Consider the following 18,114-nt stretch of genomic DNA (forward strand, 5'->3'; position numbering starts at 1 on the left):
AATTGTTTCCTTTTTTGATTTGTTACCTGCATTTTCAAACTAGTTTATAGCCAGATCGCGGCCGGGCTGGCTGCGAGAGCCAATAAAAGAAGAAAAAGAATATTAACGTACATATATGTAATAAATGCCCGCGCTACGATCTTTTAGACCGACCGTTACAAACATATCAAATTTTATGTAGTTATAAGCGTGTTTACGTCATCTATTTTCGCATACTATACGAAAAAACATTAACAAACATTTACGTAAAGGTAAAAATACAATAGTGCCAATAAATTGAATAATATAAATAGAAAACGGAAGAGTACGACAAAATGACCGGTACACGATCACTCTCCGGGTTAATTAGTTTTATTCAAATAATCCATTTATTAACATTTACTCAACTCACCATTAAAAATTAATACAATAAAATATTACATTATATGAAATGCCCGAATAAATTAAACAAATTAATAATATAAAATGCCTACGAAGAGCCAACACAGTATCCGAGTGTGTAAATAAATTTATTAGAATGAAAATACAAAAGAGAAATCAGCAACATTTTGACCTTCAGTTTTTAGGTCATTATTAGTACAATTAAGTAATGGTTTTTAATGTCAAATCAAATTAAGTTGAAATAGACATCACGATCAAACAAAATATATAATACTCTGTATAACTTGATGTAATAAATTGACTTAAAAATATCAGTGCTAATTCGAGATTGAATTTCTAAATATGATGTCAAAACGTAATACAAACTTGTAACAATTACAAAGTTGTCTTATTGTTAGCGCAGAAAAGTATTATCTAAAACTAAAATGTACCTAAATATAAGTATCGGTATACACAAGAAATGGTATCTAAATATAGGTATAAGTACCAAAAAAAAGTACCTCAATACTGCACAACACTGGCGACAATCACTGCTGTTATTGCTCTTGTCATTAATATTGCTATTTCTATTATTGTTAGCCGCTGCTGTTGAAGGTTACAGTAAAATGAATTCGTATATATTCTACCTATACGATCATGATGCTGATGATGACTCTGGAATCCTCGCTAATCTCTATCCTTTGTTCTGATGCAACAGACCCTACTGGATTCTAAGCATACGAAAAACCACAAGCTACGAAAAATCTCAATCATTCTTTTATTCGCAGCCACATGATCATACATTCGAAAAAAGTCAGTCATGATCACGAAAAATTATCCAGTAAACATCAACTAACACTAACAATTTTAATATAACATATGTACATCAGTTACATTGAGTTGAATAGGAAATTGTAACATTGATTTATTTAATATTCGATATTACAATTTGCTACTCAACTCAATGTAACTGATGTGTTATACATATGTTGTTATATAAAAATTGATGAGTGAGAAATTAACAACGTTAATGTAATATTAATTGATGTTCACCAATTAACCGGATAGTTCGGAAAAATTATCTCTGCAACAGAGGTGATAATTTAAAGCAATATATCTATTTGGTCGAGCTAATATCAGTGCTCGTAAGTTGCAATTTAATCATTAATAAAATATATAAATAATATAATATATAATAATAAAATATATAAATTTCATCCATATTCAAATTGCTATATACTGCAATACAGAAATCTGTGTTTTAATTCGATGGCTCATTTCACATAGTGAATGAGTCATCTATTTAGATTTTGAAGTATACAGCGTAATCTCTTGGCATAATAACAATCCCGCACGATCTTAACCGCGTTACATTTTATCATACATAAACGTTCGGCCAATCTCCATACGGTTACCGCCTCGTTTCATACCGTTACTTCGATAACGGCATCGATTCGACTCGCCATCGAGTCTGATCTCGTTAAGACGATCGCGCGCGCAAAGTTACATAAAAGCATAAGCGTCTAGATTAATAAGATATATATAGTATAAGCCTGACTAGACGATACAACTCATGTTAATCATCAATTTGCTCGTACAGCATCACACAACATTTGCATCAAGTTTTCGTTTCTATTTAAATTGACCTTTAATGATGGAAAACTTCAACTCCTACGTTTCATTTAGTGAAAATGTCATGACATTAATATCTCTCAGTGGAAACAATATATTTTCTTTCATGATTTAACCTTTTGTAGTAAAAAAAAACAATTATGCTTGCTTAATTTGGAAGTATAATAATTTCAACGAAAAGTTAATCTTCATTAATTCTCAACGTGTACATACGATTGGATCATTTATGTCCTATGCAATTTTTTTCTTTGAAATATTACAAGCACGTGGCTATAAAATAATCTCTACACGGAAAAAAAAGATATTTATGATCGTACTCCCGAGTGGCGGCATAACTTCGTCGCGTGCTCTATTATTATATTTCTCAAATAAATGAAATCTCTTATATCTTATATCTCGGGATAACTCGATAACCAGACAAAATTTTCGCAAAATCATAGAATTTTCTCTAAACAAGGCGCCAAGCACGAGAGAGCGTGTCACACTTTCATTAATTTCCACTTACTTTACGTTAGTTACGCATAATTACAATTAACGGTGGGTCATTATAGAAAATTGTCGGACGAGAGAGATAGATCATAGAAATAACACAGAAAGTAACAAAGAAAAATAGATAACAAGTGTATTTTGAGAAGCCGGTTTACAATTAACTTCTAGAACGGAAGAAAGAAAGATGAGTAACATAACTAGAAATTTATATTTAGTTGGGATGATCCCTATATTTAGTTGTGAGCAATATACAATAGCTACATCATCTTAGTTATCTTTATATGATAGATGTGTGTATAGTTGATATGACTCGTAACTTTGATGTATCAACTACACCAATGTAGTTACGCATGATCTGGTTATAACAAATCTTGGTTGGAGGATCATTTACCATAAGCTATCTATCCGTATAGTTGCATCAGTCGTGATGCCATATTAACAAACATGTAATAAGATAAAAAGTTATATCGTCATGTTGGTTTCTCATTGTTTCGTTACAGTCTCGAAAAATTGCTCGGCAGCTTCGGCTCGAATGTTGCATCCGTATACATATTTTTGCAAAGCCAGATTTAGCGTTAAAACTGTCTCGCATTCTTATTTGGTTTGTGTATTACATAAGACTTTGGGAATTATATTTGAAACGAGATCCAACCTATTTTCTGCTTTGTTACGGAGGCAGGAATCATTAAGCACGAATAAGAAGTCGTTTCGTTACGCTATGGATAAGCGTTACAAGAATGCATTGAAACGCTCGAAACTGTCACATCTTATTGTATTATTTGAAAGTATAATATGCACTCTCTAAAAATGAATCAATATATTATTACTAACTTCAGTTCTACATTTATAACTGATGATTACGTCAGTTATAAATGTAGCACTAAAATTTAATTCACGTTTGAAGAATATAAAAAGGTTATATTTGCCATAACTTAAAAACCTAAAAACGATGGCAATCATATTAGTCTTTACACCACATCAATATAATTTATCTAAACCAACCAAATGATGCAGTTGCCGTTAAAACATTCGTGATTGAATGTTCAAGAAACAGTCTGACAACAGATACCGTCATCGAGCTCTATAAAGCTAGCAGGACCAAATTAGCAGAATTAAATCAGACCTATCGGAATTTTTAGTACTCATTTTGTACTAAATTATACTATTAATGATAATTTTTTATCGTGTGCCATTTCGAAAAAAATCATGATGGTGCTAGCTTAATATTAAGCTAGCAGCACCAATTCAAAATAAAAGAAAAAAAGGAAAATAATATCAGAAATTAATAGGATTGAATTTGTACTATTTTATACTGCCAAAAACAATTCTATATTATATGTCATTTCGAAGGAAACAGTAGCGCTGTTAATTTATTAAATTTATAAAATTTTTAATTTATAAAATTTAAGCTAGCAGAACCATAAAAAAACAACACACACAAGGGCAAAAATTAACACAACTGAATTTATACTAATTTGTTTTACCATTGAAAGTAAATTAATATGTTACATTTTCTCCTTAAAATGACTTTATTAGAATATATTTACAATCTATAAAAAAATTTTGTAAAAATGTCATATTCCCATTTAAATTATGAAGCAACCCTGAAAATTTCAAATGAAACTCGAATGGACTATGGCATAGTTAAAAAATTCAAGTCCCATTACAAATTTTCAGGATTGCTTCATAATTGAAATGAGAATATATTTTTACAAAATTTTTTAATTGGTGAGTCAATGATAAAAAATATTGATAAAAATTGTAAACAAATGGAAAATAATTATTTATATGAAAATGCTAAATTAAAAACAATCATCCATAGAACAATTCGAAATCTCCAAAATCGAACTTTTAATCCCGGAAAATTTTGTATTTTTTTGTACGACTAGTTTCGATGATATAATAATTTGAATGTTCTTATGAATGATGTTTTTTATGAACTTCTGCAACTTACAAGCGTCAATAATTTCACAAAAAAAAAAAACATTTTTTTCTCACACTTTTTCGCGAAACACGTCTCATATTTTTATCTGTAGTATACGTTAGCAAATTAAAAAAAAAATAAAATGATGTTTTAAAGGTGCCCAGTTTGACGTGGAATGCGTCATAGATTGTAATATGTATACTATTGTATATTATACTAATAAAGTCATTTTAAGGAGAAAATATATAAAATATTAATTTACTTTCAATGGTGCAAATTAATACTAATTCAGTTGTGTTAATTTTTGCCCTTGTTTTTTTATGATTCTGCCAACTTAATATTAAACTAGCAGCGCCGCGATTTTTTTCCAAATAGTACACCATACAAAATTATCATTAATGGTAAAATTTAGTACAAAATAAGTTTAAGGATAAATCCGATTTGATTCTGCTGATTTGATCCTTCTAGCTTTATAGAGTTCCGTCATTGCTGCAACATAAGTCAATTCAACCATTATACTATAGTTCAAGCAACCATATAAATAATTGCTTCATATTTTACCTACTATTTAATCTGGTTGGAATCACCAAATTTCTGTGTAGATCAAACATACTGTTTTCTCCATGGGCGTATTTAGGAGAGTGGTTTTGGGGACCCCCCCCCCCTCGAAATTATTTATTATTATTTTGGGATGATTCCGTTAGCGCATATCCTGATAGCGCACTTTCAATCACATCGGTCGGTGCTTAATAATTTTTCACTGCTTTACTAAAAAGAATATTTCATTTTAAATTAGCGATGTACTCTATCAAATCCCTCTTTTTTATTTTTAATTGTAAAAACATACAACTTTACTTTTGACTTTGTGTAAGTTTTTTGCTGTCATAAAATTTTTTTTCTTTCCGTTAGAAGACCATATAAGTAATTTTTAATACTTTCGTTAGTTCGAGCTTTGATAGAATATGCGATATATGTATAAAGAAAATTTTCATAAAATTTTTGACTCGAAAAACAGAATATATGCTATAATTGACATATTCAGTACTACAATTGCTCATTGAGCACTCAGTAGTCTTGCACCTACTTGATATTTTTATAATTATTTTTATAATTATTTTATAATCATTTAATTTTGAAAAAGTATTATAGAATGAGAGAGAATTTTACGTTATTTAGTATTCTTGTTCTGCTTACAGAATGTTTATGTAAGAGTTATGTAATGTTTGTATTAATAATAACAATAACAATATTGAAGAATTAAATTTTTGTTTGTAGGTGCTGTATTGCCCATACTTTCTTTAAAAAATAAAGTAAAAGTTACGTGATATATAAAACGTAACATTTTCCTTTTCAAAATGAGATAAGAGGAGATATTAAAAGCTATAAAAGTATCCAAATGGAATTCATTAACGTTAAAAATTGTTGTAAATGTTACAACAATGAAATTGGTGCAGTGACGTTCTTTGCAATGCAATCACAAAATCCTTTTTTTTTTTGTTCTTATTCCATGCCCTGATACATCCGAGAAACATCCCTAGGTTCATAGAAACTCCCCCCCCCCTCCTCTCCCGAGAAAAAGTCCATGGTTTTCTCCGTGTATTTTTTCTTGCTTTAAATACACAACTGTACAAATACTTTCCAAAGATGTTATATAACATTTTCAAAAATGTATATGTACGAATCGCCTAATACCTTATTATAATATAAAAATGATAAAAATTAACTAAAAAATTAATATGCGAACAATCCGTCGTATGTAGTTAAGAACTGGAAAATGATCGTGTATACCAAGAGTTAAAGATTTTATTTTTAGAGTTTATAGAAAGCTCGCTAAGAAAAAAATTAAATTTTTTAACAATATTATTTGTGCATTTTCCGTGAAGAGTTTGGAATATCGTGTATATTTTAATGAATACTCGAAGAAAAAATATGTCGAACGTTTTCGATTGCATAACAATGTCTCACAATTAGATGTAGGCAGATAAGAAAAAATGGGAGAATTCTTGAGACACACGTATCCGTTTAATCTTGCTAATAATAACGACACTGAGTTAATCGTCAAACAAACGAAAAGGAACAGAGCCTTCGTGCTTGTTCTCTTTCCCCGTTTTTCCATGACCCACTTGCGTCGTCGCCGGGACAAGGAGAAAAGGAGCCAGGAATGAAGGAACGAGCACCGAATAAATGTGCACATTTATGTTCTTCGATATTTAAACTGCAAAGGAAAGGAAAAAAATCGCCAATCCCTTTAATTTTTACCTACACAATATGCGAACGACATGAGCAGATGTATCGAAACAGTTAAAAAATAGTTGCATGAAACTTGAAATCAATCTTTTTTAAAAAATATGTAGGTAATAATTAAGTTGACATTACTTCGACACGTACATCATTAGGAAGCGTGCGCACTATAATAGCGCGTAATAAGAAACCAAAGAATTAATGCTGTAAATGATGTGACGACAAATTTTGAACATGTCGAGATATCGAAGCATTCCAACGCAAATGTGAACAAAATAGGCGCATCTTAAAATCCATTTTCTAAAAAGTATTTTGTTAAATAATTTGATTTTTTTACGACAAAAGCAAAAACACGAAGTAATTATATATCAGTCAAAATGTTATTATTGATGCATTTATGAAAAATAATGCAGTCGGAATTATAATTACACAAATAATGTTGAGAATAACGCTTCATTAAATGTGCATTTCACGAATTCTCTTGTATTTTACATGTTACGAGGAACCACCGTGGAATAGATTCAGCCAGTAATTATTTAACAGCACTTACATTTAATTGGATCGTTAAAGAAACTATTAGCGCGCGGTCAAATCGTCGTTCCAATGTGGCACGTCACGATTTTGAACATCTTCAAAATGAATTTCATGCGCCTATTTTGTTTGCGTATGCTTCAATATCTCGTCTCGGTATATTCAAAATTTGTTACGTCCATTTCCAGCATTAACCACTTGAGTACTACACGCCATTATAGTGCGTATATTTCTTTTAGGGCCGGTTATTCCATCTTCGGATAAACTATGTAGTAATTTACCTACTGGATAAACAAAAGAGTAAAAGAATAAGAACATAAGAGAGCAAAAGAGTAAGACAGTGAATTGAAGATTAGTGAAAAATGGGACAACCCGGCCTTAAGATATCAAGATAGTGTCAACTTAATCATACAACCTACGTATTTCTCAATGTCTAATTGATTGACTAAAAAGATTAATATTTGCTTACGGATATAGAAAATTTTAGCTATTATTATGCAATTGCTTTTTAACAGCAACTACAAACGCATAATATGTAAAAGTACGAAATATGTACAACATATAACGGTCGAACATCAGACACATCTGTATTCGTTATAATACTTTTATAATATTACAGTACAATATAATACGTAAACAACTTTATTAGTGTATACTAAAAGAATAACTCGGCAAAATTGCAAATTTTACAAGTACCAAAAATTGTCAAAATTAAAACTATGATTTTTGTGTCGTTCGCAGAATATAATTGCTCATCGCATTGTACGTGCACATGATGAATTTCTGAATCTAAAAATAACATCGAAGAATATACACCAAGAGCATCACACGTTTCTTGGAGAGAACGAGGAAATTACTATCGCCCGCCGCGCCGACGATTTGCTTGAGTTTCCTGAGTAAATTATTTCAACTATCTCGACAATTGAAATAGAAAAGATAATTTAATGCAAAGATCAATTTTTATTTATATAACAAATTTTATGGTATTTGTCATTTGCATTTAAAGGAATAGTTTAATTGTATTTACTTGTCTTAATTTGTAACGGCTTTATATGTGTAATTTATAATTTTATAATTTAAAATAATCTATGAAATAGCCTATTCTACATTTTTAATGTTACTATCGCGATTAAAACTATTTAATTTTGTTTTTCGGCCTCTAATAATCAGCGAAATGACCGTTATAGGTCCACCAACTATCCACCAACTATTCATCAACTATCGGATAACATCTAATCGATAGAGAATATATGCAAAAATCTCTAATGCTCGTTTCTGTTAATATAGATTAACTTTTTCTGTTCAACTTACTCTTCATCTTTTTTTAATTCTTGGAACTAGAAAATGATGAAAAGTTTAACTGAGACTAAAATTAAACTACATTGGTAGAAATGAGTTTTTGCTCTAATGATCACTTAGCTCGATTCGCAAACAGATACGAGTGAAAAGATAGGCGTGCGGCAAAGCCAAGACCTGATTACACTTGATCCACGTGGACTTCTCTCCAAGGTAATAAAATTAAATATTACATAATTTGTATCTCTCGATTGCTGGACATATGTTGATCTTAATACTGCGATCTTAAGATACCGGTTATAAATGAAATTCTTCATCCTAGCTGTTTACGAAATAATTATTTTAAAATAATAACACTAGCCTGCGAATTTACATTTTTGAATCATCGTCTGAACAAACTTTATCATTTCTTATAGTTTTTCGAATGCTTGAATTCGTTTTTAAAATTGTTTTATCTCTTTGACTATTTTTCTCAAAATTGTGACATAATAGCCAAATTTGGAAAACGGATTCATGTGTTCGGCACATAAATATATTAAAAATAGTTAAAATCATTAAAACAATTTTTTCACAGACTATATATAATGTAATTGAATATTATTGCCATTTGAAACAACAATAACATTTAAATTATGCGAAACTGTTACATGTTTTTATATATTTAATGTAATTACTTATATGTGCCAATATTAAAACAATATTCTTTTTTACACAGACACAAAGCGTACCTTAAATTATAGATTTCCTTTATTTTATTTATTCAATTTATATGTATATGAATGATCATTTTACGTTTCTATGGTCGCGAAACGGAATTATGCGCGCATCCTCGCATCGGCCAAGCGAGGGAAGTTGGCGAGATGAAGAAATAAATACGGCTCTTCCATCAGTCGGCGGATGGACGAGTCCAAGCTGACACGCATACGAACGTAAAAGGGGGAAAAAGAAAAACGGAACCAGAAAAGAAGAAGACGAAGAACGCTCGTCCTCGCTTTACGACTTGATCCGAAAGCGAAGCTGAAAACGAGCACAAAAACCAGAAAGAGACGACGGAAAGAAGAGAGCGAGAAAAAGAGACGAAGTATTATTCAGGCGCTCCCTTCTGAGATGACATACCCCCGCGACCTTAGAACTGAGGCTGACCTTGACCGTGTCAACCCCCACCAGCACAACTCACGCGTCCCGGCTGCTTCATAGCTCTCCGCGCAACCGTTTCACCATCCTCACTGCCTCCTTTCTCGCCCTCTCTCTCTCTCTCTCTCTCTCTCTCTCTCTCTCTCTCTCTCTCTCTCTCTCTCTCTCTCTCTCTCTCTCCTCAGCTCAGCAACGCAGTCGCGTCATATTACGTGAGTGCCGTGTTGCTCGGAGCTGCTGCTGCTGCTGCTGCGGGCATCCTCGCTGCATCGACCGGTCGTAAGCGAGCACCCGGTTCCATCCCTCACAAAAGAGAGAGGAGGGGGGGGGAGGGAGATAGAGAGAGGAAGAGAGGAGAAATTCCCCCTCACTCTCGACATTCTCGTTTTGCAACGCTCGCTCGTCAGCCAGCGATGGGCACTACCCAATTATCGACTCGGAATTCACAATCGCACACCGAAGAAGAGGAGCGCTCGTTGGTCGATATACGTCGTGTATGGTAATAGCGCGTTTTATCGAACGCTGGATGAAAGATGACACGACAAGAGAAAGAGATAGGCAAAGAGGGTGACAGGAGGAAGAGCATCCTAGGCTACACGAATGGACCTGTCGCTAACAATCTGGGTTATCTAATTAGTCGGAGATAGCAATCACCGATTTTGTATTGTAGTTCTGTTTATAATACATTGAACATGAGAAGAGATTTACGATTATAACTGTACGGGATATATTTCTGCATAAAGAAATAATCATCAGGTTAAATTACGGGCACAATTAGAATTTCTAGAATTTCGAAGGAAAATTGATCAACTGTTATTGGTCATGTGATCGAATTATTCAAATGTAATTTATTAATTCTTTCTCTGCCTGAGATCTCGGAGCGATTTCTAGCATCAGAGACTACGTTTACAAGAACACTCTTAATCGAGTTTAATAATCTGTAGTTAGAAATTGGCCAATCACAGTCACTTCATTATTCAGAGGGATAGCTATAATTGGCTAGTTTCATAACTACGGATGTTATTAAACCCGATTAAGGCTATTTGTAAACGTAAAGACTTGATAAACTAAATTTCACGGACAAAAAAATGTGTTTTTAATTTTTTTTCAATTATTTATAGAATTGTATATTAGGAGCAAAAATAATGAATATATATTAAAGATAAAAACACATCAATAAAAATAATTATCACTTGTTTTTATATTTTTATCATTTATATCACTTATCAAATTATTCAAAGATTAAAATATCTATCTCAAAACAATTAATTTATCGAGTATTTTAATCGCAACTAAACTGAACCAGACGATTTTCTGCCAATGAATTAGCAATCTGCCAAAGGTTAGAAAAAAAATCAATTAGAAAAAAAATTAGTACAGTCGATAATTTTTGAGCGGCAAAGTTAACAGGGCACATACCGCGAAGATCCAATATATTCCGACAGAGAATTCGGTCATGGTCGCCTCCTCCGATCTACGTCACTTTACAAATTTCTCTCTCTCTCTCTCTCTCTCTCTCTCTCTCTCTCTCTCTCTCTCTCTCGTGGTTCACGAGCAAGCGGCAAAACCGTAGAGCGAAAAGGCTGCGGTTATCAGGGCCGCGTTCTCCAAGACAAATATATATGCGAAGATATCGATATCTATTATACGTAAACGCGGATTTAAAATTGTCTTCCGGGATAAAGGAAGAAAGCGCGAGTGCAGATACTCTTTTTACAATAAAAAATAATAGTAGTATTGCGTATTTTAATTAAAACCAAAATTTTCGAAACAAGGATCATTTTAAGAAATATAACTGAAAATCTCGTTCAACAGAATCAAGACCTCTCTCTGGAATTACCGATTTTAATTTCTATTTATAATCACAAAAAACATTGATAAGTTTTGGAGAATAATTTTCGATTTTGTATTCATAGTCCGTTTTTATTTTAATAGTGTTTTTTATTGACAGAACCAGTGCGCACTCAGTGCACTTTAAAGCCATTGTACATAAATCGACGTAGAGTACGTTTAATAAAAATATACACAGAAAAAACTGAATGTCTGATTCACGTATATTTTTATTCTTGAATGCCATTTACTTTCATTTAAGTATAAAATGTTTTCTTCAATTATAAATATTCACTGGCATCAATAATAAATAGCAAAGTATACTTTATTCTTAAAATTGTATTCTTGTTTCTAAAATCATTATATGGTTCTAACAAACTCAATCGCATTATTTACAAACTATTTATTTCTTGAATTAAGAATTATAAATTTGAAAATTCGTCGGCAGGCGATAACAATGTGTATAAGGGCCCCTCAGCAATATCAAGATGTCGGAAGTACATGGGTATAATGAATGACGATTGACGGTAGTTTTATGAGTGAATTATTGCATTCATGGAACATACCTCTAAATGTGGTTCAATCTTTAAGGGTGGATGAAATATTCAGTTCATCCTAATGTTTCTGTCAATTATATTGCAAATAGGGATGTCGGCCGACTTCGTCACTGCGACGTGACGAAGAGGCGCCTATACACACGGGCGGATTTTCCGCGGCGGATTCGCGGATCTGCCAAAGTTATACAGATGAGATGAGCAACGAATCTGTCGCGACATATCCGCCTATATATGCAGCCAGCTCTACCATTGTGACGAGGTTGACCGTCTGTTTGCATCCTTATTTGCAGTACGGCTAATGGAGGTTGGTAGAACGGTCTCAGTATTTCATTTGCCTTTGAGCTACATTAGTAGAGAATATAATCCAAGTTTGATTTAGTTGATTTTTCCTTGGGAGCTTATACCTTGTGCACATTAGAAGCATGCTCTATAAATGTAGCACTTTATTTACAAAGCTATCGTCACTTACTGCGCAGCATTGGTTTCTGTCATCTTGATGTTATTAAAAAGCATACTGGGGGTTTGAAATAAGTTGATAAAAGTTATCATTGAAGAAAAAATAATGCCAATATAAGCATATTTAATGTTGAACGAGTGCAACTTTATTCTTTTATTAAAATAAAATTTGGTTTGAATTAAGAATAAAATTTATTTTATTTTATGAATAATTTATTGTTAATCGGAAATTGTTTATTCTTGGCGCTATTCTAAACATAAAATATTCTTGGATTAAAGCATTTATGCATTTCTTTAAGAATTCATTTTTTTGTGTGTAGAACGAATCAGAAACTGCGAAATGCTCAATACATTTATCGTGCTATTTAATAAAATATATATTGGGCATTTTATCAGTTGAAACATCCTATTTTTACATTCAGATTAGAGTAATATAATATATAACAGCTTTAATGTGCACTGAGTGCGCACTAGTTTTGTCAATGAAAAACGCTATAAGACTGTCTCGAGTATTGTTTTAACTTTTTAACTCTTTTTTTTTTCTACACTGAGAAAAAATGTACTAAATTTTAATAAATAATGTTTTGAATAATACGAATGCAACATTTATTTATGGAAAATAAATATTTGTTAAATAAAATATAATAATAGGTAAATTAAATTAATAGTTCTTGTACCAAATAAGTATGTACCAAATTAAAGATAAAAATAAAAGGGGAAATAGAAGTCAGTGCGGTACTTTGTGCGCAAGTATAACAATGAATATGTTTAAAAGTCTATTTTTAATATAAAAGTGTCCGTATAATATCCGTATGCGTTTCGACTTACTTCAAGTCATTCTCAACGGAATTGAATATAATAATACTACCTTGTGCATATAGTGCATCATGATGCCAACTATCCAACATATCAAAGAAATTCTTTAGACTCATCACAGTTTACTGATCAGAAAGAAAGTAATTCTTATGAAGTGAATCTATAAGATTGAGAATGTCAAAGATATATATAAAATAATTTTTTTAAAAAGAAACAAGAGATTGTTATTCACCAAATTGATGCACATACACATATAATAGTCAACCAATTGAATATAATACTTATTTGAGTAATTAAACAAAATAATAACTGTGATCTAAATAAATTTTTTCGTCAAGTAAATAAATCAAAATGTAACAGTTGTTCATTCTTCGGTTACGCAGAGACAAATAATGTATGTCCAATACAAGTACCGATCCGAAACAGACAAAAGTGTAGTTGTAAACATTAATTTTTTAATTGTATTAAAAACTGACGTGTAGGCATGGTCTAAAAATTTCATGTCTATTTGGAGATTTAAACTTCTTTTTTGTGTTTTTATATGTAGCATTTTGAACGTTAATCTTTTATTGTAATTCCTTTCTATATTCAAAATTTACACCCCGTCCCAATCGAATTCAAATTGTAATTTGTAGTCTGTAATGATCGAATGGGAAGATGTCTTACTTCTAATGTGATTTCGGTGTTCAGAAATGTTTGTGGGTAATTAGTTCGTTTGTCTTACATACGAAGTCTCGCAGTCTTTGCACGCAATCTTATAGTCCACGTTTCTCTGTGAACTGGTTGGTAATGGATCTTTCTGTATCTTGATTAAACTACAAAATTTATTGATACTGTAAAATGCAATTTTGGATACCGCATTGTTTGTAATCCCTTTAAATTCATCTAAAATATTGTTAACATAGAGGATCGTAAACCATATAATTTTTTTGTTAGACGCCAAGTTTTTTTTATTAATCATGTTACTATTTTTTATAAGATATTTTATTCTCTGAGACATCGTATTAAAAATAAAATCCAGAAGATAGTCATTATTTAATAAAATACTAATAAATTTAAAATTTTTTAAATAAAATTTCGGATCAGAAAAAAAAAACATCTTATCAACTATGTCTATAATCACGCCTTTTTTCTGTGAGAGAGAATGTCTAGATAAAAAATTTAAGTATCTACCTAAAGAAGTCGGTTTTTGATACTAGTCAAATATTAATCTTTTGTACTGAATTAATAGTTGTCAAAAAAAATTAATTTTGTTACCCCCTATCTCAATTGTAAACTCTAATCTTGGACGTACAGAGTTAAACACTTGTTTTAAATTATCGATTTGTGTAATAGGAATCATTGCCACAATATCATCAACGTAACTATAAAAAAACTTAATCGAAAAACCAATGTTATCAAATATACTTTCTGGGAGATCAACCATTATCAGCGATGACAGGCGACAATGAGGAGTAAGTGTCCCAAAGTTCTGCTTGTAAATTTGATCATCAAACATAAAAAAGTAGAGAACAAACTAAACTACTAACAAAAATTCATAATTTAGGAACATTGCAACATTTGAAGATATAATTCCATCTTTTCTCGCCATTCTTGATGACCAAGTTCAGTGGAATATTAGTAAAAAGCGAAACCACATCCAAAGAAATTAAACAATAGTAGTGCTATCTAACTGTCGATAGATTATCGACTATTAGTCGATAGTTTTTACCATTGAATGTCATCGATTATTTTTCCAACCATCGATAGTATTTTATACATCGACAGAACACTGTTTTGATTATTTTTTCAGTCTATGCGAAGGCTACAGCTGTACCTTCAGAACGTGTCTTCTCAAATGCAGGGCAAGTTATATCAAATAGTCGATGTTCGTTAAAACCAAAAAATTATTTTTCATATAAACGTTCTCATAAAACAAATTAAATGTGTGCTATTAAATATCGAATTATAAGGGTATTATTAATATTGGTTGAAATATAACGGTATAATTAATTAATACTTAAAAAAGAATATTATTTTGTTATACATTAGGATAAAGTTTATGTTCTTGTAATAAAATTAAGTAATAGTTAAAATTCATGTAATAGAAATACATGTTCCAAATAAAAATAAATTCATAAATTTAATAAAAATGTAAAATGTGATACATACATGTGATAAGTAAACTTAAATTAATATATTTCTTTTATTTACATCACTTTTATCAATTTCCTTTTAAATCAACATCAATATTTGTCTTGGTCATCTAAGAATGTCAACAAAATTATTTAATAACTTTCGTTATTAATTTTATAGTTTTATTTAATAAAATAATTTTCTATTTAGGGCCATGGCACACAAAAAAAAACTTAAGCAGTGAAACGTAAGTAGTAAGCGAATTGATCAATCACAATAGAATCGTAAGGCCATAACAATAGTCAATCTAACATGTTGATTTCCTTACTGCTTACTGTCTTAAGTTTTCTGTGTGCCGTGGTCTTTAGTTCAAATAATTAATTAATAATTTAAAAATTAATTTAAAATCGAATTCTAGTATATTTTGAAATATCTAACAATAACACAAATTTTTTTCAGCCGGCTTTAAATTTAATGCGCTTTTAAAATAATCGATAGTTGATCGATTGGTTCTTATGATTATCAAAAACGATCGATAATAAAAACTATCGATAGTTGATCTGCAATAGTCATTGTAATGTGTATTTTACATTTAGTATATATTTACATTTAATAAATATTCTATTGGCACTATTCAAATAAATATTTATTAAAATTTAGTATATTTTTATCTCAGTGTACTATCTGCGTTCGAATAACCCGCCATTGATACGCTCGCGCCGGTTCACGTTGGTTCATATCATATGTGTCGATCGACGAGCGGGATCAGTGTCACCGACACCGCACCGGTGTTATGCACAAGATTATCCTTTTTTCAATCGACGTTGTAGCCATCGGCCCACACCGGCCGTGCCACAGTAAATAAAGCGGATAAGATTTCAGGATTTCAAGACAAGATCGAAAGCTCTCAGCTGTTAGTTACACCATGTGCTCGTGATGATGCCGGCGCTATCGGCAAGATCGAGCAACTCGTCAAACGTTATTATTCTGGCAATGAAAATAGCACGCGCATCGCCACGGCAAGTCGAAATGCGAACGCGCCGAAACTAAACTCTGATATAAACTCACCCCTGTCGAATTTCTTGCCCTCCGGATCAATGTCCTTCACATTGAAAATATCTTCGAACAACACACCCGCCATGTTCAGTTGCTAATATACGACTACACTGCGCTCTGCCGACGGACGACGTCAAGTAGATAAAATGTTGCCAGGTGCGTACAAATACCTAACTTCGCGAGACCTTATGATTTATTTCGATTCTGAAATACAAAGTCTGCGAGTTAATTCTTGGCTGTTAAGCAGTTCGATAAATAAATTGAAATGTTGTTTAAATATGTTTATAAAGTAAAAAATTTCGTAAAAATTCTTTAAAAGAATTTTTGTTTTTTCGTAAAAATTTTATTCTTTAAAGTTTTAACGGAATTTAAATTTAATACAGCTTTAATATTTGCTTTGTAGTCATAATACGTCTGCGATGTTTCCATGAATCATACACGTCTCATGCATTACTCATCTTCATCAAAGACCTTTTGCGACGGATAAATAGCGCTAATGACATAAATTGTTTTAAAAATAGAAACCTTAATTAAAAATAACCGACAGCATCTTCTTTCATATAAAACATACGATAATAAATAGAAATTGAAGGAAATGCTTGATTTAAAAAATTATTGTAGACACACATAAATAAACATCTGCAATTTCTATCAATACCAATAAAACTAAAACAATTCCTTATCTAAAAAAATGAGAAATTTTATTTTATGAAATGACAAGATGTAATAGTTGCAGATGTCTCGATTCTATGCCTTATCTAATTAATAATAGTCCCCGCTCATTTCAAAGATCAGATATTCGATATACTGCGCATGATAGAAGAAATATTTCTTCCACCATAATACTGCGAAAAAAATAGGCGATAATTTTATCTTTATTTATGTCTGTAACATGCATGTCGGTGTCAATCTCGATAATTTTGGAAACGGAAAAACATACGCACGGATAACCTTGCGAAGCTTCGTCGAGGCCATCGTTTACGCGAGGAAACGGTTCCAAATCCGAAGATCAATGCAATTAACGTTTACTGGATTATCTGGACGGCCTTGATGCTCGTGAGCGTGCCGATAGAGAGAGCCACTAAATGGACTATCAGTTTTTACGCAGCATCGCTATACGGATTACATTTTTACGAGTGTCGGGAAAATCGTATCGTGCGTCAATACAATGACACATTGACGCAATGCATTACGTAAAATTAAGGATTTCATATCTTAGTATTTTAGGCAATGCGGAATAAATCTTACTAATCATTTATTAAATCTTATTTTATCATTTATTAAACAAGTTCCTCTAATTTTTTAAAATACCAAATTATTTAAATGTAATGTTTAACATTTAATTTTTAATTAATACACTTCTTTTAATTGAAATAATAGGGTATCTAATTCTAATTTTTATTATTAATTCTTACTATTAATTTCTCTATTTTTTATTTTCAAACATTCTTTAATTACATCTAAATTTTTCACGTATTTCACCATATTTCAACATATAAAAAAAATGTATTAAAATTTATTAATTATCTAAATCTAATTATTTACTAATTAATTTAATTTACTTATAAAATATAATCTAACCGCTATTGCTGGCACTATAATTTATCATTATTATTTTTAATTTATATAAATTACTAAATTTAACTTATCAAATTTAATTATTATAAATATTAATAT

General features: G+C 31.2%; 1 protein-coding gene across 1 annotated transcript in view; it reads right to left on the bottom strand.

The window, feature by feature from the left end:
• Positions 1-17,460, bottom strand: part of LOC108749260 (DNA-directed RNA polymerases I, II, and III subunit RPABC3) — a 68,411-nt gene extending 50,951 nt beyond the window's left edge. The window contains exons 1-2 of the mRNA XM_018487836.1: positions 17,382-17,460; positions 16,450-16,641 (exon numbers count right to left, since the gene is read on the bottom strand). Of these exons, the coding sequence (XP_018343338.1) occupies positions 16,450-16,522 (73 nt within the window). The 5' untranslated portion in view covers positions 16,523-16,641; positions 17,382-17,460. The remainder of the gene's footprint in view (positions 1-16,449; positions 16,642-17,381) is intronic.
• Positions 17,461-18,114: the final 654 nt, after the last annotated feature.

Source organism: Trachymyrmex septentrionalis, unplaced genomic scaffold (genome assembly GCF_001594115.1).
Source record: "Trachymyrmex septentrionalis isolate Tsep2-gDNA-1 unplaced genomic scaffold, Tsep1.0 scaffold283, whole genome shotgun sequence".
Lineage (NCBI taxonomy): Eukaryota > Metazoa > Arthropoda > Insecta > Hymenoptera > Formicidae > Trachymyrmex > Trachymyrmex septentrionalis.